The 25,234-nt window shown below is 48.2% G+C and overlaps 1 protein-coding gene across 2 annotated transcripts in view; it reads right to left on the bottom strand.

Moving 5' to 3' along the window:
• Positions 1–441: 441 nt before the first annotated feature.
• ADCY9 (adenylate cyclase 9) overlaps positions 442–25,234 on the bottom strand; it is a 106,233-nt gene continuing 81,440 nt past the window's right edge. Inside the window, exons 3-10 of one of the 2 annotated variants that reach the window (XM_060172470.1) lie at positions 24,540–24,701; positions 23,503–23,720; positions 19,316–19,418; positions 18,527–18,735; positions 16,649–16,808; positions 13,942–14,090; positions 7,720–7,761; positions 442–4,402 (exon numbers count right to left, since the gene is read on the bottom strand). In XM_060172470.1, coding sequence (XP_060028453.1) covers positions 3,232–4,402; positions 7,720–7,761; positions 13,942–14,090; positions 16,649–16,808; positions 18,527–18,735; positions 19,316–19,418; positions 23,503–23,720; positions 24,540–24,701 — 2,214 coding nt within the window. In that variant the 3' untranslated portion in view covers positions 442–3,231. The remainder of the gene's footprint in view (positions 4,403–7,719; positions 7,762–13,941; positions 14,091–16,648; positions 16,809–18,526; positions 18,736–19,315; positions 19,419–23,502; positions 23,721–24,539; positions 24,702–25,234) is intronic. The other variant, XM_007521986.3, reaches the window with a different exon arrangement.

The raw sequence follows: 25,234 nt of genomic DNA, 5'->3' as shown, positions 1-25,234 counted from the left end.
TGAAAAAAAATATCAAAGTAACTTGACAAGTATGTCTATTCAATCATTTTATGTACACAGTTGCCTTTTCTCTTTCTTTTTCCTTTTAATTTTATTTATTTATTATTGGACAGAGACAGAGAGAAATTGAGGGGGAAGGGAAAGATAGGGAGAGGGACAGAGAGACATCTGTAGCTCGACTTCACCAGTACTAAAGCTTTCCCCCTGCAGGTAGAACCAGAGTCAGGGTCCTCGTGCACTGTAACGTGTGCATTTAACCAAGTGCACCTCCACCTGGTCCCCCTTTCCCCCTCTTTTTATTTTCTTTTATTCCAGAGCCAAGATGTGAAGGAAAGGTAGATATTCCTACTTCAGTCACAGGTAGCAAGAGATGGGGACGTTGTAGTCAGCTGCTCTCCCCTGTAAAGTGGGTTTCAATAAGGAAAGGCCAGGCGCCAGACATTTATAGTTTAGAATCTTTTAATATCTGTTTTTTTTTCCCAATGGCTGCATTTTGAAATTTATATTATAGTTAACAATTTGAAAACAGCAAAGATGGAAAACACAAGTGGTTGGTTCCTGCTTGATTTAATTTCAGATTCCAGGCATGGTGAGATTTTTTTTTTTCTGAGAAATGACCCGCCCCCAAATGCATACTTTGAAAATCAAGCGATGCAGATGCAGACGCCTTTGGAAAGTAGTTTCGCAGCCAATGCAGCTGGAAGCTGCCCCTTGGCTGTGCAGGCCACGTGCAAACGTGCAGGCTGCGTCTCCACGAGGGAAGCCGGGGTCACGGGGTCATGTGTGGGTAGCAGGTCATGGATGTGACTTTTGAAGCTATTTAAGTTTTTCCTAACTGATGTCCTACATTTGTTTGCACTGGGGAGAATTACGTGTGCTTCTTTTTGATATATGCATATATACTTAGATGATTGGATCTGACCTGGGGCCAAGAAGAACATAGTGATTGCAAATCAAAGCATCTATTTACACACATTCAATTCTGAAGTATTGCTTCCTGCCCTAAGTTCCTTGGAGGCATGGCCACTCTGAATGAGGGATGCATCCACTGTGTGGACAGACGGCGCCTGTGCCTGCCAATGGGAACATGGCCGTCTCAGTTGCTGTTCAGTGACTGTGCGTGAGACGGGCTTTCCATTGCACAGACACCGTGGTCCTGCGCTGAGGTATGCTTCAGAGTAGGGAACTGGGAAGGCCCAGAGGGGCCATCCAAGTGCTGGGTGTTAGGAAGGCCCAGGGTGTTACTTAGATACAGCTTTGTACTCTGGGGGAGCCCTTGGGCAAAGGCTCTCTCACCTGCAGGACACTAAAGCAAACTCCAGGTGGGAACTCCCTCCCTGGGACCTGGGGCTTTTCTGGCTCCCAGGAATCAAAGTGCCTCTAAAGTGGGGAAGGAAAACCAGAGTTTGATGGCGAGGAGACATGACAGGTGCAGTCTGGAGGACATGGGTAAGCCGGCCCCTGAGCCAGCACTGAGGCTATAAGCCTGCAGCCAGAAGGCAAAGGGATTGGGCCATTCAGACCCCCTAATACTGACGGCCAAAACCCTAACTGCCCACAGCCCTGCATGCAAGGTAGTGTCTGTAAGGAAAAAATAAAATCTCTGCAGTATTATCTTATAAGAATACATTCTTTAGAAGCAAGAGGTATGGGCATCACCATCCCCCCAGTATTGGAAGACCAGAACAACACACAGTCACACCTGCAGGAAGAACTTGTACTGAGGCTGCTCTCCAGTCCCATGACATCAGGGTGGGTGGCCATCCCCGGCATGTCAGCTCAGAATCAGAATTTCTTTATGGCAGACACGGCAGGGCCTGTGCCGATTGGGGGAGGAGTGGTAACTGAATGCAGATGGAGCAGGGAGAGGCAAACACACCGCGCATGTGGGTGAAGGCCTCAGACAGAGAGGGAGCTGTGCACAGTGTCACTTTAATATCAACCGAGACATGACGGCAACTCCAGCCTGAGTTCAGCTCTACGTGAACTTCAGACCCAATGTAGCAATAGGTAAACAATCACCAGCAGGCTGAGCAGTGAAGGGCACAGAAATAAATTCTTTTGGGTTTCTAGACATCTCTCACTTAGTACTTGGGCTGCACAGGAAGATTCTGTCCCTACACAAGGGACAAGTGCAAGAACCCCATCGAAAGAGGCTGGGGCTCGTTCAGCCTGAGTGCCACAGACAGGCTGGTGGCAGGCTGAGCATCCTTGAGAATGCTTCCCTCCCTAGCTCCAAACCCACCTCTGCATGGAAGGCCCTGCAGGTATGCTACAGGGTACAAGGAGCAGCATCGTTGGGTTTTAAAAACTCAGAGATTCTGGGGCCCAGGGTACACAGTCTCTGGCAGGAGAGGTGGCCCCATGTGGCTGGAGCACCAAGGACATCTCGTCACTTCTCTGGTCTCAGCCACCTCAGGGCCTATCTCCCTGCACTGGAATGAGTGTCCCTCCACCCCAGTTCCTGACAAATAAATAAATAAATAAGCACAACACTAGGACATTTATGTTGTATCCTCCTCTCTCATACAAGCCAGCTTCAAAGACAAACCCCTTGGCTCCCACTGAAAGACTCCTCACTGCAGGGCTGGAAAGAAACCCAGCTTTCCAACACCCGAGGCCTGACTCCTGAGCCTAGCTGTTGGCAGGTGTGAGGGGAGAGCCCTAGACAGCTAGTCCACACCCCCCAGGCTGCCCCTCACCCAGCACCCCCAACCCCAGCCATGCTCACTTGGTGGGTGCTGGCCCTTCACCTCAGATTCACTGATGCAAGTGTGTGTGTGTACACGTGTTAGGTCAGGTAATTTGAAAATACTATTGTGTGTACAGAAAAACAAAACAAAACAAAACAAAACAAGAAAAAACAAACAAAAAAAAGAAACCTCGTATTGACGGGAAGGGAGGTGTCTCACAAGAAAGAGCAATACGAGTGATGCAGCACGCTGTGTGTTGGGAGTCACCCATGCCGCATCTCCACTGGCGGCCTGTCCCCAGACTCCAAGGCCAAGGCTGCCCCGGAAGGCACTTGTTCTCCGCACTGCCGGATGTCAGGGGTGGGGAGCGGGGGTGGGGGCAATGGGTAAAATGAACCCTGAATAACTGTGATCCAGACAGAAGTTTGGGCTGCGGTGACCTCTTGACGCCTGGTCGGGGCAGAGAGCGCAGCAGCCAGGTGGAGTTTTATTGTTTGGATGAAGAGCACCGCGGGCCTCGGACGGACGGCATCGCCCCTCACACGCTCTTGGAGACGTTGAGCTTGGTGAGCTCACTGGCTTCTTCTGGCCCCACGTCTTCCCAGTCGCTTCTCTCTGTGGCTTTGCCAAATCGACACCTCTCCTCGGCCTTGCTGGGCTCCTTCCAGGGTCTCCTGGGGGGCGGGTAAGCATCCTTGGCCTGTGTGTGGGGGTCAGGGGTCTGTACAGAAGGCACCAGGTTGGCGATCTCATCCGTGGGGGAGCGTCCAATGCTGCCGTCCACCTGAACCCGGATGTCGGGGGAGATGGACAGCTGGTGGTGCGGCACCACCCCATTGTCCGTGCACTTGGGGTAGAGGTAGGTCTTCATCTGCCCCTTCCCCTTGACGTTCACCGTGCCTCGGTAGTCGAAGTCGTAGCCCATCTTGCTCAGGACACGGTAGCTCTCCTCGCTCACCTGGATGCGGCACTCTACCCCCGTGGTGTCCATCCTACTGGCGATGTTGACCGTGTCCCCCCAGATGTCGTACAGCAGCTTGGTGGTGCCGATGACGCCGGCCGTGAGCGGCCCGTGGTTGAAGCCCACGCGGAGCTTGAAGTTGAACCACAGCATGTTGTTGTTGAAGTCGTCCACCACGCGCATCATCTCCTTGGCGAACTCGAACAGCGTCTGCAGGTGCTCCTGCGGGTGGCTGCTGTCCCGGGCCTGCGTGGCATTCAGCCCCGCCGCCGCCATGTATGTGGCCCCGATGGTCTTGATCTTCTCAATGTTGCTGTAGTCAGGCTTGCTGAGGAGCTCGTCAAAGTCCCCGATGAGCTCATTGAGCACCCGGTAGCACTCCTTGCCACCCTCATAGTTCTCCTCGTAGAACTCGCTGAAGTTGACGATGCTGGCGAAGATGACGGCTCCGTTGTCGTGGTTCTTGGAGTAAGTCTGGGAGACCTTGAGCTGCTCGGCTACGTGGTAGGGGATGATGTTTCTCAGCAGCCAGTCAGCCTGGTCCCGCATGCTCTGGATCTTGGTGCGGTGGAGGTCAGCCTCCACATCGCCGTGGTAGTGAAGGCGGTAGCTGACTTCAAACTCACGGTTCAGGAACCAGACCAGCAGCAGGAGGAGGAAGACGACAAGGGCCACCTCCTGGCCCACCTGGCTGGCTGGGCGCCTGCTGTCCCGCAGGAGGGAGCTATTGCAGGGGATCCTCTCGGCACTGGGGAGCAAAAAGAGAAAGGGTGTGCCTTTGTGACCGCAGCTTTCAGGGAAGGAGCTCGCAGGTTCTGAGGCAGCCCAGCTAAGAGACCACCTGCATGGCGCTGGGGTCTGGCTGTGAGCCCCTGCAGCTACAAGGCAAGCTGCTTCCTGTTAGTCAACTGGCTGAAGTTGCAGACAAAGACTGACTCTCATAACTGACTTGTTTATTTTTCACGTTTTTACTTTCTGTCCTGATTTCTTTAATAATAACTGTGTAACTGATGATTTTTAGAAGTCTTTGGCTCCTTGGAGTCAAGAAATTTCTCCTCTCCTCCCCACCCCCATGTTGTTTTGAAAACTCTCAGCCTTGCAGGAAAGTGACAAGACAAAACATTCAGAAACCCTTCTGGAATCAACAGTTGTCACCATTTTGCCACTTTGCTTTTCTCCTTTGCCCCCCCCCCCACGCATATATTCAACACACACACACACACACACATATATTCAACACACACACATATGCATATATTCAACACACACACACATTTGTTGAACACTGAGAGAAGTTATAGACATTGTGGCATTTTCATCCTGAGCATTTCTCTGTGCCTCCTAGTAAGACCAACCCCTCCAGAGTCACCTCACTACTGTCACACCCATGAGACTTAATGTTCTCTCATAAAATCACAGTTTTAATTTCTAATCCAACCTTAATTTTGAAAGATTTGTCATTTTACAAACAACTTTTCCCTTTTCTTTTTTAGAGGAAGAGGAGAGAGTGAATCACAGAGAGTACAAGAAGGGACATAGGAGCATGGCCCCACACCCTCACAGATGCCCTGGCCCCATCCACAGTGCATGCCTGTGATTCTGTGGTTGGGCCTCAGGCCTCACGTGCAGGCTGGCGTGTGCTGCTCCTGGGTGAGCTCTTCTGGCCCAGGTGTCATGCCTTTAAAAATGATAGTTGTCACCCTACATGGAAAGGTCTTTGTGCTCAGCTCATGTTCCATAATCACTTTTATTGCTTCCTACACAGATATTAATTTTTTAAATTGTAGAAACAGTGGGAAAAAAAATCATTCACTCCTCACTGCTAGGTTTTAATTCTGCATGTCTTACACTTTTCACATGTCTAATGAAGTACCCAACTGTAACTACAGGACATATGCAGTGCACATAACAGATGAAACGTTCTCCCATATTCCAGCATCTTAACAACTAACTACACTGTTTGAGCACATATGCCATTATTTAATTCATTTAACTGACATAAAAGCTTGCTAATGAATCTATGATATTATTAATCATGGTGATTGACTTACCATGTGTTGAATTTTTTGCTTAGTAGATAAACCAAAGTAGAATTATTAGGTGAACAGTGACGAACATTTCTATGAGTGCTTTCCATCCACTGTCAAACCCCTTTCCCAATACTATTTCCCATACCATTCTAAGAAGTGAGGCAGGAAGAGTGTGGCCCGGGAGAGAGGGGAGAGCAGAGCTTAAATGCCACCATGACTGGGGGTGTAGCCAAGGCAGCTTTCCAAAGTCCTTTGAGCCTCATCTTCCTCATCTGGAAGATGGTACAAACTCCCCTAGCAGGTCAGGCTATTCTGAAGTTGAAATACCTTTGTTTTCTAAGTGTCTGGAAGCTTAAAGAAACTAAACATGACCAGCAGTTTACAAATGTGTCCCTCTCTCATCAGTGTTCAGTACTGGAACTTCTTGACGGTTCAATTTCAGAGGTCACGGGAGTTTTGCAGATATTTGCATGTGCAGTGACTTCAGTGACCTGTTTTGTCTTCCACTGCATTGCCTATTCTGTGAGTTCTCTGTCCTTCATGTAGGTCTTAGATTTTTCCCCCCAATATAATAATTCTACAAATATTCTTCTTAGATACCCTCCCATTCCAATCTATCCTTAATTTAGGTGTGTATGTTCTATTTACTATTTTTTGTAAGACTGGAATGTTGTCTCCATGAAGTTTATAAGTTAATTTTATTTTTATAAATCATTACAGAGCTCATGTAATTTAGTTTTTTAATTCATCATAAAATTTATTTTGAACTTTACAGAAAATTTTATTTTGATCTGCATGGTAAAGTAAGAGTCTAATGTGTACTATTTCAAATTTCTGCTCAATTTATAAAGTTTTAAGGAATAAAAATAACTTTTTCATTCATGAGATTTCCTCTGTAACATTAAAGATTTACATAAAACAGCCCAGCCCTAATGCTTAACTTACAATTACTTTACTTTCCCAATAAGATATTACAAATGTAATCTGCAATTTCAGGAAGTGGGTATTTTTCACTTACTTTGTAAGAATGTGTATGTTTTCTTCCTATTCAAGATACAACTATTTTCAGGAAACTTAGAAATGAGCAATGAGAAGGCCAGCGAGATAGCACATCTGGGTAGTGTGCCTGCTCTGCCATGCATGTGACCCAGCTTCAAGCCTGGTCTCCAGAGCACTGGGGGAGCTTCAGCGCTGCTGCATCTTTCCCCTTCACCATCTCTCTCCTTTACTATCTGAAAAAGTCAACTTGCAGCAATGAAGCTCAGGCAACACCAATAACAAAAAGAAGAAGCAGTAGTAGGGTGGCCAGGAATGAGTTCACCTAGTAGAGCACACGGTTTGTCATGCGTGCAGACCTGGGCTCAAGCCCTGTGAAAGAAGCTTCACAAGAAGTGAAGTGGAAGCCCTGTGAAAGAAGCTTCACAAGAAGTGAAGTGGAAGCCCTGTGAAAGAAGCTTCACAAGAAGTGAAGTGGAAGCCCTGTGAAAGAAGCTTCACAAGAAGTGAAGTGGAAGCCCTGTGAAAGAAGCTTCACAAGAAGTGAAGTGGTAGCCCTGTGAAAGAAGCTTCACAAGAAGTGAAGTGGAAGCCCTGTGAAAGAAGCTTCACAAGAAGTGAAGTGGAAGCCCTGTGAAAGAAGCTTCACAAGAAGTGAAGTGGTGCTGTGTGGTCTTTCCTTTTCTCTGTCTCTCCCCGTCTCTCCCAGGAACGGTGGGATTGTGCAGGTCCAGAGCCCCAGCAGTAATAACAGAATGACTCCTGTTTTCCCACATATAGGTACAATGTCAAAAAGCTGCCTGAGGGGGCTGAGTTGTGGCACACCCACCTGAGTGCACACATTACTATTCACAAGGACCCAGGTTCAAGTCCCCACTTTGCACCTGCAAGGGGGAAGCTTCACAAACAGTGAGGCAGTGCTGCAGGTGTTTCCTCTCTCTCCATCCCTAGCTTTCCTTCCTGCTACTATATTATCCCCCACTTTCCTTCTCATTTTCTCTCTGTCTCTATTAACAAAAGGGGAAAAAAAAAAGCTTACCTGAAATTCTGTGCTGCATAGAGGTGTGGAATTATTATGGAACTGAAATTAAAAATAAAAAGAAAAATATTACTGCTAAAAGCAAAGAAGGAAACAACAACAACAAAGAAGGCATCATATGTAGTAACCTGAAGAGATTAAATTACTGAAACTTCTTTAATGTAGGAAAGTAGTTAAGGAAGTAACTTCTGTTTTTGTTGCTGAGTTACTGCTGGGGCATGGTGCCTATATAACTCTACCATCATCCCCAGAGACTTTATTTTTGAGAGGGGGGAGAGAGACAGAGAGAAAGGGGGAGACAAAGATGGAGAGACAAAAAGGAGAGATACCTGCAGCACTGCCCCACTGGTTGTGAAGTTTGCCTCCTGCCAGTGGGGGCTGGAGGCTCTAACCTGGGTCCTTATGCATTGTAATATGTGCACTCTACCAGGTGAGTTAACACCAGCCCTAGAAGCAGTGTGTGTGTGTGTGTGTGTGTGTGTGTGTGTGTGTGTGTGTGTGTGTGTGTGTGTGTGTTATTGCTAGGGCTTCACTTCTCTGAGCCAACTTTTTCAGAGAGAAAGAGGGAGAAAGCATAGCATTGAAGCTTTTTTTTCAGTACCATAGTTCTCCATGTAGGGAACTGGGGGTGCAAACATAGGTTGCTCACATGGCAAAGCAGGCACCTTCCCAAGTGAGCTATCTCACCAGCTCTGAGTAAGTCACATTTTACTTATAATTGGACTTGGGGCCTGGTAATGGTGCAAATGGTAGAACACACATGTTCAAGGACCTGGGTTTGTGCCCCTGGCTTCCACCTGCAGGAAAGAAGTTTCATGAACAAGTGAAGCAGTGCTGTAGGTGTCTCTCTCTCTCCCTTTTTATGATCCCCTTTCCTCTCAATTTCTCTTCTGTTCTATCAAATAGAAGGATGAGGGGAAGAAAAATAAAAGGCCGGGAGTCGGGCAGTAGCACAACGGGTTAAGCGCTGTGCTACATGGCGGGAAGCACAAGGACAGGTGTAAGGATCCCGGTTCGAGTCCCCAGCTCCCCACCTGCAGGGGGGTCGCTTCACAGGCGGTGAAGCAGGTCTGCAGGTGTCTGTCTTTCTCTCCCCCTCTCTGTCTCCCCCTTCTCTGTCCATTTCTCTCTATCCTATCCAACAACAATGACATCAATAACAACAACAGTAACTACAACAATAAAACAAGGGCAACAACAGGGAAAATAAATAAATAAATATTAAAAGAAAAAAGAAAAGAAAAAGGAAAGGCCACTGGCAGCAGTGGATTTGTTGTGCAGGCACCAAGCCTCAGTGATAACCCAGATGTAGATCATAAAAAATTTATTATCTTTATTTATTTACTAGAACAGTCAGAAATTGAGAGGGAAAGGAAGAGAGACAGAGATATCTACAACAGTGATTCACCACTTAAAAAGCTTTCCCCTTGCAGGTAGGGGCTGGGGGCTCAAACTCGGGTCCTTGTACATTGTGACCTGTGTGCTCAACCAGGTGTGCCACCACCCTGCCCCAACTTAAAACATTTTTACAAGGTTGGCACAATCGCCAAAGAGCAAAACCAAACAGGAAGTTTCAAAGTTTTCATTTTACTCTTAGGACTTCTCCATGGTGCTGGAAACTTCAGTCATGTTCAGTCCCCCAGGCTGACTGGCAAAGGGCTGATTCTAAAGGGACCCCTGGAGGTGCGGCCATCTACAGGAGAACACGACTTCAGCTTTGATGTCAGTGTCAATCAAGCTGATGTCCAAGCCTGGAGAGCGCAGGTGTGCAGTGCACACAGACCGCATCCTCCCCAGTGCTCCGGAGCTTCCATTGGAAGCGTCTGCCCAGGCCTGCAAGTTGCAGCAACATCCCCTGCTGGGAGCATGCCCTGCATGGCTCAGGGTCCCAGATCCACTGGCTGTGCTCACTGCAAAGGGGCCATGGGCAGCCCAAGCAGCTCCTGCACAGTGAAGGCTGGGCAAGGGCTCCCAGGGGCTTTTGCAATCACAGGAGGTGGTAAGTGACTTTACTAAAAGGAAGAGGCAGGCCCGAGCTACACCACAGGGCATGAATGCTCAAACTGTCCTTCTTCCCCACTGCCCAGACACAACTGCGACTTGCCTTAAGCCTCAGCAGGCTCCACAAGCAGACCACAGCTCTCAGGAGGAGAGTTTTAATTTTGTTTCTTGTCCCTCCTCCTGTGAGACTGGCCAGGATGACAGAGTGGGTGGGCTCAAAGGTCTGAGTGAGGAGGTTAAGGGGAGACCCAACCACCAACCCGGACCTGCTATTTAATTCTGGCCACAGCAGCCCAGCAGCCCAGCAGGTGGTGCAGTTGATAAAGTGTTAGATTCTCAGGCGTGAAGTTCCAAGTTTGGTCCTTGGTATGGACTGGGGCACAGTGATGATACGGTTGGTATCTTCTCTCTCTCTCTCTCTCTCTCCCTCTCTCTCTCTCTATCACACACACACACACACACACACACACACACACACATCTCCTTTCTCTCTCATTAATACATAAATATAATACATAAATAAAAGCTTCGGGGCAGAAGGCCCACTGTTCTGACCTGTAAACACATGTGAAACAGGCCCCAGGTAGTTGCTGCTGGCACAGTGAACTGTTGAGGCCCCTGTGATGGATCTACTGGCTGACTGTTGAACAACAGTCAGTCTCCCAGGAAAGAGCTTGAGAGTGACCAGAATGCCAGACTAAGCGGCAGGAGATGTATGTTTCCTGTCGGAGTAATGTAACTGTTCGTCATGGTGTCCTCTCAAATGCTCAATGACAGTGCTACTTGGAATCCCCTTTCTGATCTTCAGGTGTAGAGAAGTTGAATATCTTTCCTGTTGTTGTTATTTTATTAAGTAAATTGAAGAAAGACTCCTCTATTACTGACCATCGCTTTGGCAAATCCATCACAGGATGATTTCATTTGATGATGCTGCTATTAAGACAAATTGGACCATTTTCTCCTTTTGAATTTACTAAAGCAATGATTCTGGGCACAGAGATGTATTTTTGTTTTCTTTTTTGCTGCCAGGAATTCACTGGGGTTTTATGCTTGTATCATGATTCCACCACTCCTTGTAGACTTTTTTTTTCCTTCAGGTGGTGGGTGAAAGAGAGAGACAGAAAATAAAGAAGGACACTACAGCACTACTTCACCACTTGTAAAGCTTTCCCTTCGCATGGTGCTCCCATGTGGCTGGTGTATGTGTTTTAAAATATATATATATCCCAGGCATTTTGGAGTCTCAGCATACAAGTCTTGTACGTCACCATTATGCTGTCTCCTCATTGACCAGTGATATTTTTTCTTTTTTTAAAAAAATACTCTTATTATTATTTATTTTCCCTTTTGTTGCCCTTATTGTTTTATTGTTGTAGTTATTATTGTTGTGGTTGTTGATGTCGTCGTTGTTGGATAGGACAGAGAGAAATGGAGAGAGGAGGGGAAGACAGAGAGGGGAAAAGAAAAAGACAGACACCTGCAGACCTGCTTCATTGCTTGTGAAGTGACTCCCCTGAAGGTGGGAAGCCAGAGGCTCGAACTGGGATCCTTATGCCAGTCCTTGCGCTTCGTGCCACATGTGTTTAACCTGCTGTGCTACCGCCTGACCCCTGATATTTTTTTAAGGGAAACTTAGAAAATGTTGGGGCTCCTTTTGTTATACCTTGGGGAACCAGGGATGCTAGATGTTCTAGAAATCACAGTGAAAAACTAGCCCATGGAACTTCGAAATACATCACTAGCCTAAACCTACTATAACTAGTGGTTCTTTGGTATGTTTATAGTGAAAGATTTCCCATAAGCAGTTAGACAAAAGTCCAATACTTAGGGAAAGTTTGCTGCAGAAAGGGAAGCTTTATGACTTTATATACTTTCCTAAAATTTTGAATAGACATCTGCTGCTGCTACCCAAGATATTACTGTATTTTCCACGATATATTTAGTCACAAAAGGCGAAAAGACACAAATCCTGCTGCAGATGTGCAACAGGCAATTAGAGACCCAAACATTAGTCAGTGAGTAGAACTTACCCAGGCTAAGGACTGCTTGTGCTGCATTTCCTTAATACAGCCATGGGTTCTGAGCACATGTCATTCTCACCTTCATCTTCTTCTTTTTTTTGGAGGGGTCTCTAGAGTTATTGCTGGGGCTTAGTGCCTGCACTACAAATCCACTGCTACTGGAGGCCAGTTTTTTCCCTTTTGTTGCCCTTGTTGCTTATTGCTGTTGTTGTTGGATAGGACAGAGAGAAATCGAGAAAGGAGAGAAAGACAGAGAGGAGAGAGAAAGACAGATACTGCAGACCTGCTTCACCGCTTGTGAGGTGACCTCCCTGCAGGTGGGGAGCTGGGGCTCAAACTGGGATCCTTACGCTGGTCCTTGTGCTTCACACTCACTTTCATCTTCTAATTTCTTGTAGCTCACAAGAAGTAATCGCATCTCCAGGGGCTTGTCCCTCACTGGCCTCTATGTTCCTAGTCACTTAGAAGTAATGCAGTTTTCCTCTAGCTCTCTCTCCCTCTCTCTCTCCCTTTTTTCTTTTTCTTTCCAGAGCATTACACAGCTCTGGCTTATGGGGACAGGGGGTTGAATCTGGGACTTCATAGCCTCAGGCATGAAAGCTTTTTTGCATAACCATTATGCTATCTCTCTGTTACGTAATACAGTTTTGAAAGGCTGTTTTGAGAACCAGGAACTTAACCTGCTCCATATGAGGATGGATTTGAAGATAAAAGCAATTTTTGTATTCATCTCTCTTTTCTTTTTTTTCCTCTAGGGTTACTGCTGGGGCTCGGTGGGTGCCTGCACTATGAATCCACTGCTCCTATGGCCATTTATTTATTTAAAAGAATTAAAAATTTTTTATCTTTATTTATTTATTGGATAAAAACAGCCAGAAATCAAGAGGGAAGGGAGGGATAGAGAGGGTGAAAGACAGAGAGACACCTGCAGCCCTGCTTCACCACTTGTGAAGCTTTCCCCCTGCAGGTGGGGATTGGGGGCTAGAACCTGGGTCCTTGAGCATTGTAACATGTGCACTCAACCAGGTGCGCTACCACCTGACTCCCTGGCCATTTATTTTTATTATTATTATTATTTTGGATAGGAAATAGAGAAATTGATTGGGGAGGGGAAGATAGAGAGGGAGAAAGACAGACACTTGCAGACTTGCTTCACTGCTTGTGAAGTGACCCCCTTGCAGGTGAGGATCTGGGGGCTTGAACCAGGATCCTTTTGCGAGTCCTTGTGCTTTGTACTATGTGTGCTTAACCTGGTGCACTACCATCTGCCCCCCAATTTTTGTATTACTAATTATTTGTCATTTCTCAACTGTTTCATGTCATGTGGGGGTGTTGTTTCAACATGATATTTACAAAAAAAACGCAGCTCACCGCAGGATCACCACCTCTTTCTCTCTCAACTCCACTTTTTATGTTGGTATATGAATCTGATCTCAAATAAGGTTGGACTTAATTTCTTTTTCATTATTTAAAAATTATTATCTTTATTTATTTGGGAAAGATAGCCATGTATTGAGAGGGAAGAAGGTGATAGAGAGGAAGAGAGACAGAGACACTTGCAGACCTGCTACACTAATTATGAAGCTTTCCCCCTGCAGGTAGGGACTGGTTTCTTGTGCATTGTAATGTGTGTGTTCAACCAGCTGTGCCACCACCTGGACCCTCCTCTTTTTTCATCTCTGTTCCTACCTATAATCCTTTCATTTTATTGGCCGTCTTGTATGATATAGCTTCTGGTCACACCTTGTGAAATACAAACTTTTCAGGGGCCAGGAGATAGTTTAGTAGCTAGAGCACACACCTTACCATGCACAAGGTCCTTGATTTGTCCCCTGAGGCCCCATGGCCACGGGCAGCACAAAAGGAGCTATCTCCACAGATGGTGGAGTGGAGCTGTGGTGTCTCTCCCTTTCTCCTCTTAAAGAACACAGAATAAAAAAAGTGGATGGCAGAGGTTGCTCAGTAACATTGTACACGTGTGAGACCAGTGCCCAACCACAGACTTCTTCAATACAAGCAAGACCATATGTGACTGAGAGCTAGCCACTGCATCAAGGCTTCCAGTGTCACCCCATGTTTGGACATGTCATTCATTGCAGATATCACCAACGTTGAAAGCTATTGCATGTTGGGACAGTAAATGACGTGAAAGTCCAGTGGAAGAGCTGGAACTCTAGGGTGGGGAGTGAGCAGGACATACCTGTCGGGGCACAGGGAGATGTAGAGCAGCAGCAGGGGCCCAGCCCCAACCACGGTGGCCAGGGATGACCTCATCCAGCAGCTGAGCTGGCAGAAGTTGCAGTAGTGCGCCACAGCGACAAGCATGGCCGATCCCGTGAACACGGTGAACTGCAACAAGGACAGATGGTCAGTGCGGACATCTCCCATTTCCTCCATCGGCCTGTCCTCACGCCTTCAGCCAGGGGCCCTGAGATGTAGCCACTGGTTCACGCACCTGCACCTCTGCTTACTACAAACATCATAACGTCACTTACTGATCTATGGTGATTCTTCCTTTGCTATGGGCAGCTTTAAGGAGTAGCTTATGATTTTTCTCTCTCCCTCTTCAGGGTTATCACTGGGGCTCAGTGCCTGCACTATGAATCCTCTGTTCCCAGCAGCCAATTTTTCCCATTTTATTGGATAGGACAGAGAGAAATTGAGAGTGGGAGGGGAAAATAGGGGGCTGGAGAGAAAGAAATACACTTGAAGACCTGCATCACCATTTGTGAAGTGACTCCCATGCAGGTGGGAAGCTGGGGGCTGGAACCAGGATCTCTGCGCAGTCCTTTGGTTTCATTGTCCTATGTGCTCTTAACCTGGTGCACCACCGCCCAACTCCCCTGGGTCTCTAGATTATAGGTTCATACTGGCTTGAGAAGTCTTCTTCATGGATGTGGGGGGAACTCAGCTTTAAAGCAAAGGGCTTGCATTCCCAAAGCCCCAGGAGCCCTAGGTTTGGTCCCCAGACATTGCTCTGGTCTCTCTCTCTTTCTCTCTCATACAAATAATAAAAGAATTGTAAAAAGAAAAAATTTCCCTGGCTGTGTGGGAATTGCACCCATGCATTTTGGAGGAAAGAGCAGACAGGCTCCCAACTGGAGATTTGCTGCTATGAGGGGACACCTTCCCAGAGCCTCTTCTGACTAGGGATGTAGCTCCATGGGAGGAGCACACACCTCATGAGTGTCAGGCCCTAGGTTTGATCTCTCTCTCTTTTTAATTTTTTTATATATTTATTTATTTTCCCTTTTGTTGTCCTTGTTTTTTTTATTTATTGTTGTTATAGTTATTGATGTCATCATTGTTAGACAGGACAGAGAGAAATGGAGAGAGGAGGGGAAGACAGAGAGGGGGAGAGAAAGACAGACACTTGCAGACCTGCTTCACCGCCTGTGAAGCGATTCCCCTGCAGGTGGGGAGCTGAGGGCTCGAACCGGGATCCTTATTCTGGTCCTTGTGCTTTGTGCCTCATGTGCTTAACCCACTGTGCTACCACCCAACTCCCTCTCTCTCTTTTTAAAAAGGTTTTATTTATTTATAAGAAAGAAAGAGAGAGAAAGAACCAGACATCACTCTGGCACATGTGCTGCTGGGGTTCTAACTCAAGACCTCATACTTATGAGTCCAAAGCTTTATCACTGCACCACCTCCCAGACCACCCTAGGTTTAATCTCCATCATACACACAAGACTTTCCTTCTGCAGCAAGTCAGCTCAAGAGCAAGTTGGTGTTAGTGTCAGATGCAGTTAGCTCAACTGGTCCTTCCTCCCACATTAATTTGCTCTCTAAAACATAATTTCCCACAACAACCTGGAGCCACTCTTTAAGGTCTTTAACTCAGAAGCACCTTCCTGATTAGGGGCAGGAAGTTTAAGTCCTGGCACCACATGGGGGCACCAGGAATAACACTAGAGGATCTCAAGAGATGGTGGAGTAGTGCTGAGGTGTATCTTCTTTCTCTCTTTTTAATATATATATATATATTTGCCTCCAGGGTTATTGCTGGGCTCAGTGCCTGCACCATGAACCACTGCTCCTGAAGGCTATTTTTTCCCCTTTTGTTGCCCTTTTTTTTTAAATTGTTGTTGTGGTTATTATTGTTGTTGTTATTGATGTCGTTATTGAATAGGACAGAGAGAAATGGAGAGAGGAGGGGAAGACAAAGAGTGGGAGAGAAAGGTAGACACCTACAGACCTGCTTCACCGCCTGTGAAGCGACCCCCTTGTAGGTGGGGAGCCGGGGGCTCGAACTGGGATTCTTACGTTGGTCCTTGCACTTGGCACCATGTGTGCTTAACCCGCTGCACTACCACTGGACTCCCAATTAAAAAAAAAATAGAGACAGAGATACAGATACAGAGAGGGATAAGGAGAGGGAGAAAGGGAGAGACCACAGTACCAAAGCTTCCTTCAGTGTGGTGGGGACCAGGCTAGAACCTGGGTTGCACACACAGCAAAGCAGAACACTATCCAGGTGAGCTATTTCACTAGCCCTTTTAAAAATATTTTTTAAATTTACTTTTGTGAGCAAAAATGAGAGAGACAGAGATAAAGACAAAGATAGAGACAGAGACAGAGGCAATCAGAGCAGTCCTCAGTGCTGGCATATGGTGGTGCCAGAAATTGAACCTGGGATCTCTGGGGTGTCAGGCATGCAAGTCCTGTGCTCTAATGCTTCCTGAAACTCTTCTTTATCTTTCTTTCACTGTCTTCAGCTCTCCTACAAAACACAAAAGCATCGGGTCCAGGAGCCTGCTCAGCGTACGGGCACATGCGAGGCTTTGACTTTATCCCATAGTGCTGTGTAAGCAAACTGTGAAGAGCAGCTCAGGGAGGCACAGAGAGCTGCTGCCCTGAGTCACCAGATGTGTGAAGAGGAAAGCGACTGGTGAGCCCACACTTACATGTACGTCTGTCTCAAATTTGGAAGTGATGTGTGAGTAGACGGCCAGCGCAGGCAACGACACCAGGATGGCCCCGATGAGGTGGCGTGGGAGCCAGCCAGCTATCCACTCCAGCAGGCGTTTGGTGCAGGCTAGGACGCTGTCAGGGAAGAACACCATCCTGGACAGAAGGGAGAGAAGATGCTGCTGTCAGGGATGGTCAGCTAGCAGGAAGGATCCTGCTGTTGCCCACCTTGGCATCACGTGTGTAAAAAGCCACAGGTCTCCTGTGGTTCTAATCAGACAAAATAACAAAGAACTGGGTTCACAGTCATCTGGAATCTTGACTCGGGACCCCAAGGGGAGGATAGTGAGTGTCTTTGTGTGTCCCACACACTGAACTAAACAGGAAGCAACTGCTGTGTCTGGGATGTTACTAGGAGTGGTTCAGCACTCAGGAATATTGTCAGGTGGGGGTAGATATCATAATGGTTATGCAAAGAGACTCTCATGCTTGAGGCTCCAAATGCCCAGGTTCAACCCCCCCATACTACTATAAGCCAGAATTGAGCAGTGGTTAAAAAAGGGGGGTGGGGGCAGGCAATAGTGCAGCAGGTTAAGCACACATGGCACAAAGCACAAGATCTGGCATAAGGATCCCAGTTCGAGCCCCTGGCTCTCCACCTGCAGGGGGGTGGCTTCACAAGAGGTGAAGCAGGTCTGTAGGTGTCTATCTTTCTCTCCCCCTCTCTATCTTCCACTCCTCTCTCAATTTTTCTCTGTCCTATCCAATAACAACAACAGCAATAACAACAATGGCAACAGAAATGGGAAAAAATTGGCATCCAGGAGCAGTGGATTTGTAGTGCAGGTGCCGAGTCCCAGTGATAACCCTGGAGAGAGGAAGGGGGGGCGGAGAGAGACACCTGAAACACTGCTTCAGAGTTTGAAAATTTGGGGCCAGGTGGTGGTGCACCTGGTTGAGCTCACGTTACAATGTGCAAGGACCTGGGTTTGAGCCCCCAGTTTCCACCTGCAGGGGGAAAGCTTTGCGAGTATCTCTCTGTATCTCTGTCCCTATCATCCCCTTCCCTCTATATTTCTGACTGTCTCTATCCAATAAATAAAGATAATAATAATAAAAAAGAAATTTTGTCACAAGCTCCTGGTGCTCATGTCCCCAAACTGCCACTGGGCCCTGCATTAGGACTTCAGTGTGTTTCTGTGATGTTTAAGAAGCCAGAGCCAACTCCAAGTACTGTGTACTGAGTACTGTGACCTCTTCTTAGGTGGTGGCAGCAGCTCTGCCTAACATCCAAGAGAGGCCCCAGACATGCTGGCAGCCCCCGCCACCCCTACAATTTCTCTTTTTGCCTCCAGGGTTATTGCTTGGACTCTATGAATCCGCTGCTCCTGATGACCATCTTTTCCTTTTTCTTTTTCTTTTTTTTTTTTGTTAGGACAGAGAAATTGAGAGAGGAGGGAAAGACAGGAAGCGAGAAAGATAGACACCTGCAGATCTGCTTCACCATTTGTGAAGCTACCTCCTGCAGGTGGGGAGCTAGGGGCTCGAACTGGGATTCTTGTGTGGGGCCTTGCACTTCGTACTATGTGCGCTTAACCTGACCAAACCCCTGCACTTCTCCTCTTCCCTTCCTTACTCCCACTCTTCCCACATTTTCTTCATTAAGTGTCTAATACGGGAGCAGCTGGAACAACTGGTGGCATCGGGCAGCAGAGGGCACTGACCTGCTCTGCAAGAGGAGCTGGGATGGAGTGGGGCAGGGCAGGAAAGCAGATCAGGTCACAGCCAGCAGGTCAGTGGTCAGCTGGAAACTGAGGGGCCAGCAGGGGAGCCCGATGCTGACAGCTGCCTGGGAGCCGGCAGGAGGTCCTTACCTGATGGAGGCCAGCAGGGACAGCACCTCCAGCAGCAGGGCCGCCCCGAAGACGGCCAGGGCGGCTGGTGGGGGCTGTGTGGTGGCGGCCCCATACTTCAGGAAGCAGGTGATGGACAGAATCAGGAACACGATTGTGGACAGAAATACATCGAGGAGGGAGCTGAAGGTGGCGCTGGCAAAAGTCTTCACAGGGGAGTTCCTGATGACCTATGGAGCAGAGGGTGGGAGCTAGTGTGAACAGACCCCTTGATGACTGAGGAGAAACTGAGGTGGGAAAAATAGCCAGTGATGGAACACAGCTCCAGACTAGGTCTAGAGCAGTGTTGGTGGCCAGCCATGACCATTATCCCACTTAGCAAGGAGAAACGGAGGCACAGAGAAGCGAAGACACTGACCCAGGCTGCCCAGTAAGTGACGAGCAGCCAGTCAGTCCTCACTCTGCACACTGTGATGAAAGGTGAGTCACAGGCCGGCCAGTCAGTGGTGCTGCCTTTGCAAGTGACCACACTGCAGCTGTGTACTAGAGTCACCCCCACTGCAGTGGCCGAGATCCTGGTTCAGGCAGGGTGAAAGAAGTGACAGAGGGGACTCCAGCAGCAGAGAGAAGCCTGGGCTGTGACAGAGGACGGGACGGAGACAGAAGGATGCCTGGGAGACCATGCAGTCTCCATCAGTGCCCCTTCTCCTGTCACCCGGGAAAGCAAAAAGCTGTGGAAGCCCCAAACTAACAGCAAACTAGCCAGTGAAATCGACAGCTTTCTCCAGGGACCTTCAGGAGAAAACGCACCTCTTGCTGATAGCTGGTCCGGTAGGCGCACTCCAGCTCCTGATCCAGGAAGTTCAGGCTGAACTGGTTGATGGGTGGCTTAAAAAAATAGTCTTTCATCAGGCTGGAAGAGATGATGGACGTGATCAGTCAACTTCCAGTATTATCATTAGATTTGCTTCATCAGGCTGTGTTCATCACCTGAACTGCCTCAGCAGCCGGTCACCTGGAACACGTCCAGAAAGCCCTTCACACCTCCCAACAGCACAACACTGTGTCTCTTCTGCTTTAAAGAATGACCATTCTGGGCCAGGGAGAGCTCAGGTGAGCATAAGGCCCCGGAAGTCCCAGGTTCACTCACTGGCGTCACCATATGCCAGAGCGGAGTGGTACCCGGGCCTCTCCCGCTCTCTCTATTATAAGCAGACGAACCCTTAGAAACAGAGTGACCAAGTACCATCAGTAAGCACACATGGTTAGAACCCTGCTGCCGAAACGTCTCTGAGTACTCAGACTCAGAAGCAGCAGTTTTCTTCTGGGAGACGAGCCTCCTGAAGGACCACGGGCCCCTGCCTGAGAGCATTGTGTCGATGTGGAGGCTTCACATGAAAACATAATTCAAACTGGCTGTTCTGTCACTCAGCTCGCTGACAGTAATTGCCACCGTCAAAACTAACAGGTTGTTAGCGTGAACTTGTGTTGATAATGAGTGTAATTTGGCTCTATTGTCATATATGCAGATCGCACGTGAAACCTGAAAAATGATAAAGCTCAATGATTTTAATAGCAGAGGAATCAAACCTGCTTTACTGACTTCCTTTTTAAAAAAATTTATTTATTGCAAATAGTAATATCCTTTTTATATGACAGGAACTGACTATCGATGTGAGAGAATGTCACTGTGACTTGAGGAGGCACACAGAGCTGGGTGCAGGCTCTCTCCCACTTGCCATCACCCCAGAGTCACTCAGCAGGTGCCAGACACACAGTAGGCTTCACTGTTTACCCCTCCCCCCTTTAGCATTGTGGGAATCCTCTTTTTTTTTTAATAAACTTAATTTTTTAAATTATTCTTATTTATTTATTGGACAGAGGCAGCCAGAAATTGAGAGGTAAGGGGGTGATTGAGAGGAAGAGAGACAGAGACACCTGCAGCCCTGATCCACCGCTTAAGAAGCTTCCCCCCTGCAGGCAGGGACCAGAGGTTTGAATCCGGGTCCTTGTGCTCTGTAGTGTTTGTGCACTTAACTAGGCGGGCCACCACCCAGCTCCAGAATCCTCTTTTTTGTTTTTCTTAACATGGGAGATTTAGGGAGATGACTTGCCTGGTACAGTGCACGCGGCCATGCACAAAGACCAGGGCTGAAGCCCATGGCTAACACATGGAAGCATCATGCAGAGGGGAAGCTTCACAGACGGAGGAGCAGCATGGAGGGAGGGCCAGGGTGACATATGGTTATGTAAAAGACTTTTCTGCCTGAGGCTCTGAGGTTTCAAGTTCAATCTCCAGCATCACCATAAACTGGAGCTGAACAGTGTTTTGGTCTCTAGCTCTCTTATTGAAATAAAATAAATGCTGAGAGAGAGAGAGAGAGAGAGAAGCATGGAGGGGCATGGAGGGACCACTCCTTCTCTCTGTCTCTCTCCCTCTGGGAAAACTAAAAAAATGTGCTGGGTGTGGTGGAGTCACGCACGTGAGAAGCCTCAGCTGGGGAAAAATGTTCAGGGTCTAAAGGTGGCTTCATCCAGTAACGTTTGCACTTTTCTATTCTAAGGACCCAGGCTTGAGCCACCAGCACCACACAGCTGCACCATGCACGCTGGCCTCACAAACAGTGGAGGGTGCTGTGGTGTCTCCCTTGTCTCTCACTCCCTCTTCGAGATGAAGAGAGAATGGTGGGAGCCAGGTGGTGGCGCAACGGATTAAGCGCACTTGGCACAAAGCGCAAGGACCGATGTAAGGATCCCGGTTTGAGCCCCCTGGCTCCCCACCTGCTGGGGAGTCACTTCACAGGTGGTGAAGCAGGTCTGCAGGTGTCTGTCTTTCTCTATCCCTCTCTGTCTTCCCCTCCTCTCTCCATTTCTCTCTGTCCTGTCCAACAACAATGACGCCAATAACTACAACAATGTTAAACAACAAGGGCAACAAAAGGGAAAATAAATATAAAAAATCTTAAAAAAAGATAATTAAAAAAAGAAAAGAAAATAGTAATTAAAGTAAAGCCCTGGTGTAAAGATAAAGAAAGAAAAAAAATTTATTTACTATTTTTATTGCCACCAAGGTTGTGCCTGGGGCTGGCACTACAGAAACCACCACTCTTGGTGGCCATTTATTCATTTTTTTTCTTTTCTTTCTCTCTTTCTGTTTTATTTGATAATTCAGAGAGAAATTGAGAGGGGAAGAAAGGGAGAGACCTGCAGCCCTGCTTCACCACTCATGAAGAGTCTCCTCTACAGGTGGAATGCAGGGTTCACTGGAACCCGAGTCCTTGCACACGGTAATATGGGTGCTTAACTGGGTATGCCACTAGTTGGCACCTGAAAAAATTATTTACTAATGAGAGAAAGAGAACCAGAGCATCCCTCTGGCATATGCAGTGTTGGGGATCAAACTTGGGACCTCTTTGTTAACAAGTTCTGCATGTTAGGACACTCTCTTGCTATGACAGAGTGTATAGTGTGTCTGTACTCTCAGACTCAGGAGAGAATTCTATCTGCTCCATTCCCCTTTGCCAGCCCCAATCCTCTCTTCCCCTCTGGAAATGTGAACAGAGGCAACACCACAAACCAGCTGCAAGAACATGTTTAGTAGCTGGATCTTGGTAGCAGGCTATAACAGCCACACACTAGGTGCCAGTCGCTCTTCCAAATTCCTGCAGGTCACCCTCTCCCCTCCATGACTAGCACCTCTGATAATGCTACAGTAGCGACCCCCACAGGCAGACGACAGGGACATCACACTTGGCAAGGAACAGCACCACTAGGTTCTCTACTTTTTTTTTTTTTTAATTATCTTTATTAATTTATTGGATAGAGACAGCCAGAAATTGAGAGGAAGGGGGAAATAGTGAGTGAGAGAGACAGACCTGCAGCCCTGCTTTACCACTTGCAAAGCTTTCCCCCTGCAGGTGGGGACTGGGGACTTGAACCCTGGTCCTTGCGCATTGCAACATGTGTGCTCAACTAGGTGCGCCACCACCTGGCCCCGGTTCTCTACTTTCACTGCTGGTTTTGTTTGTTTGTGTCTTTTATTTTTCCTGAAGACAGCCACTAGCACCACATGCAAGATGGCTAGATCTCAGCAAGAGAAGTCACTGTCTCATTGTCATGGAAAAATGGACAACAGGGCTGGGGTGTCCACAGGTGGAAAACAAGCATACGAGTCCTAGCAGGTCAGATAGAGAGGGTGGTGGCTGCCCACTCTGATGGGCAGAATTTTCTGTACAAGCTCAGAGAAGTTACCTGACTGCTAGAAAAAACAAAAGGAACACTCTGCAGAGGAATAACAGAACCCAGAATTCCTAAACCTCACATACAATGTATACAACTCAGTACAAAAGGATCAGAATCACAAAGAAAAATGTGTACCACACTCAACAAAGAAGCAATCCCCTGAGAGGAGCATGGTTAGAGGCAGGAACTTGGCTGTGTGCAGAGGAAACACACATGACAACTGCAGCATGGGAGTGGAGAGAAGGCGAGGGACACCACATGGAGTGTGAAATGATACAATACCAACTGCCAGAAGGCTATACAAATTTAAGGATACCTGAGGCCAAAGCGATATCCCTAACTTGCATGCCTGAGACTCAGAGGTTCAAGGTCCCAGGTTCAATCCCTAGCACTACCATCAACAAGAGCTGAGCAGGGCTCTGGCCTATATCTTATTAAAAATAAATGAATAGTGGCAGGGGAGGTGCCTCAGCATCAAACTTGTAAGCCTAAGGTTCCCAGCTCGACCCCCCGTGCCATGTGTGCTGGAGTGGTGCTGTCTCTCCCTTTCTCCTTGTCTCACGTGATAACCTCATATGCCATACATAAAGTAAATCTTAAAAATACTTGGGATGTTGATTTATAACTTGTAGAGCAACCTGTGAGAGGCAAATAATGTGAAAAGGCCAGGCCAAAATGGGATGCATATGTCAAAGTGGAGTGAAGAGGCAGAGGATGACTATAAGGCAGGACACACAGAGACACTGCTGACTTACCTGTCTTCTTTGATTACGTCCACGAAGTGGGCGTCAGTCTTTTCCCGGATGTTCTTGAACCTCAGGGGCAGGAGTGCTGACTGGTCCAAGCTCACACCCGCCCACCGTCCCTTCTCCTGCAGAATCTCAGACAGGGACGTCTGACTGTTGGTAAGCTTCTCCTCCTGGGGTGGGCTCAGGAGTCCATTCTGAGCTTTGGAGTTGGGTCCTCCAGAAGCCTGCCTCGGGACAAGGGGAAGTGACAGAGATTACAGCAGGGGCGTGGTGTGGGCCAATCTCCCACCTTCCCACTGTGCCCACCCAGCATGCTGCTGGCTGGCCTGCACCTCAGGCCCCTGTTGTGACCCGAACACTGACCCTTCCACCTGTCCAGTTCTCCCCACACCCCATTTCAACAAAGTGCACCTCCATAGGGCCAGGCAGCCAGGAAGGGGGTCCTTGTAGAAATACCAGTAAGGGGGACAGAGAGAAGGCTAAGGGCAAAGATGGGGTCTGGGACTTGCAAACTGTAGACCCAGTTCTGGGGTCCATGGGGAAGGTGTAAAGATGGATCCGGGGAAGGCAGCCCAGGACTGTATTGGCTGTGACCTGGGGAGGGTGACGAGTTGTGAGGAAGGTGGAGGTGACAGGTCTGGGCCTCCCTGGAGCCTCAGCTTTATAAGCTCTCCTGGAAGGGCTCTGGGCCGGCCCTTTGAGGCTGTCCCTTGCACTGCTGGTTCTGTGTCCTCAAGGGGCTTCTTGAATGCCCCCTGCTGCTGTCTCCCCCCATCTTGTCTTCAGCGTGCCCCTGAGCAGCTCCCATGCCTGCACAAAGCACACTCTGCCCCTTGTTGAGGCCAGCTTCTAGCTTCCCAACCCACGCCCATCTCTGAACTCTGGTTTCAGCCTGGGATGGTTCTATTTCCTGGGGGCTAATCTGGCCCTCCATCCTGTTCTTTGCTGCCTGTGCAAGACCAACAGCATGGGCAGGGGTGGGGAGGGTGGACAACTAAGGGCATTTGTTCTCAGAACCGAGAAGTTGACAAGATAGGAGTCACCTTGGGTGGATGCGCCAGGAGAGGAAGTGACAGGAACCACAACCAAGAGCTCGTTACCTTGGTGCTGTTTCTGTGCTCCTCTTGACAGCCGTTCTGGACTGCTCCCCCATCTGCACCAGCGTCCAGTTTGGGGGCAAATGTGGTTCCACATGCAGGGCAGGTCTGCAAGAAAAACCCAGAATGTGGGAACAAGCCCAGAAGAAACAACCAGGCATTTCAAACACTCCAGCCTTGCCGCAGTCTGCTGTGGTCTAGGAGGCCTGACACGATCTGAGCCCCTCCAGGATGAATCATCACGAACTGGCCAAGTGCCCATGGAACACAGGCACTTGAAGATCTGGACACGAGCTTTTGCCCGGCAGTGACCAAGTATGCAGAAAGCAGACACCATCCAAACACATATGGAAGATGGACACACAGAGTGGAAAGGGGTCCAGCCACAAAAGATTGAAGCACAGACATGGCCTGCACAGCAAAATGTGATGTTCAGTTAAGGAAGTTAGACACCCCAAATGGCCCTGCTACAGAAAGGGTCCTGCTATAGAAAGGGTCCAGGAAAGGCAAGCTGGATGGTGAGGAGAGGAGCTGGGGCACAGGGATGGGGAGTGTGTGTGTGTGTGTGTGTGTGTGTGTGTGTGTTTGTGTGTGTGTGTAAGGATGCAGGGTTCTGTCTGGGGTGATGAAAACTGACTGGT

This window comes from Erinaceus europaeus, chromosome 15 (genome assembly GCF_950295315.1).
Source record: "Erinaceus europaeus chromosome 15, mEriEur2.1, whole genome shotgun sequence".
Lineage (NCBI taxonomy): Eukaryota > Metazoa > Chordata > Mammalia > Eulipotyphla > Erinaceidae > Erinaceus > Erinaceus europaeus.
The sequence above is the reverse complement of the archived record's forward strand: the minus strand, read 5'-3'. Positions and strand labels throughout refer to the sequence as shown.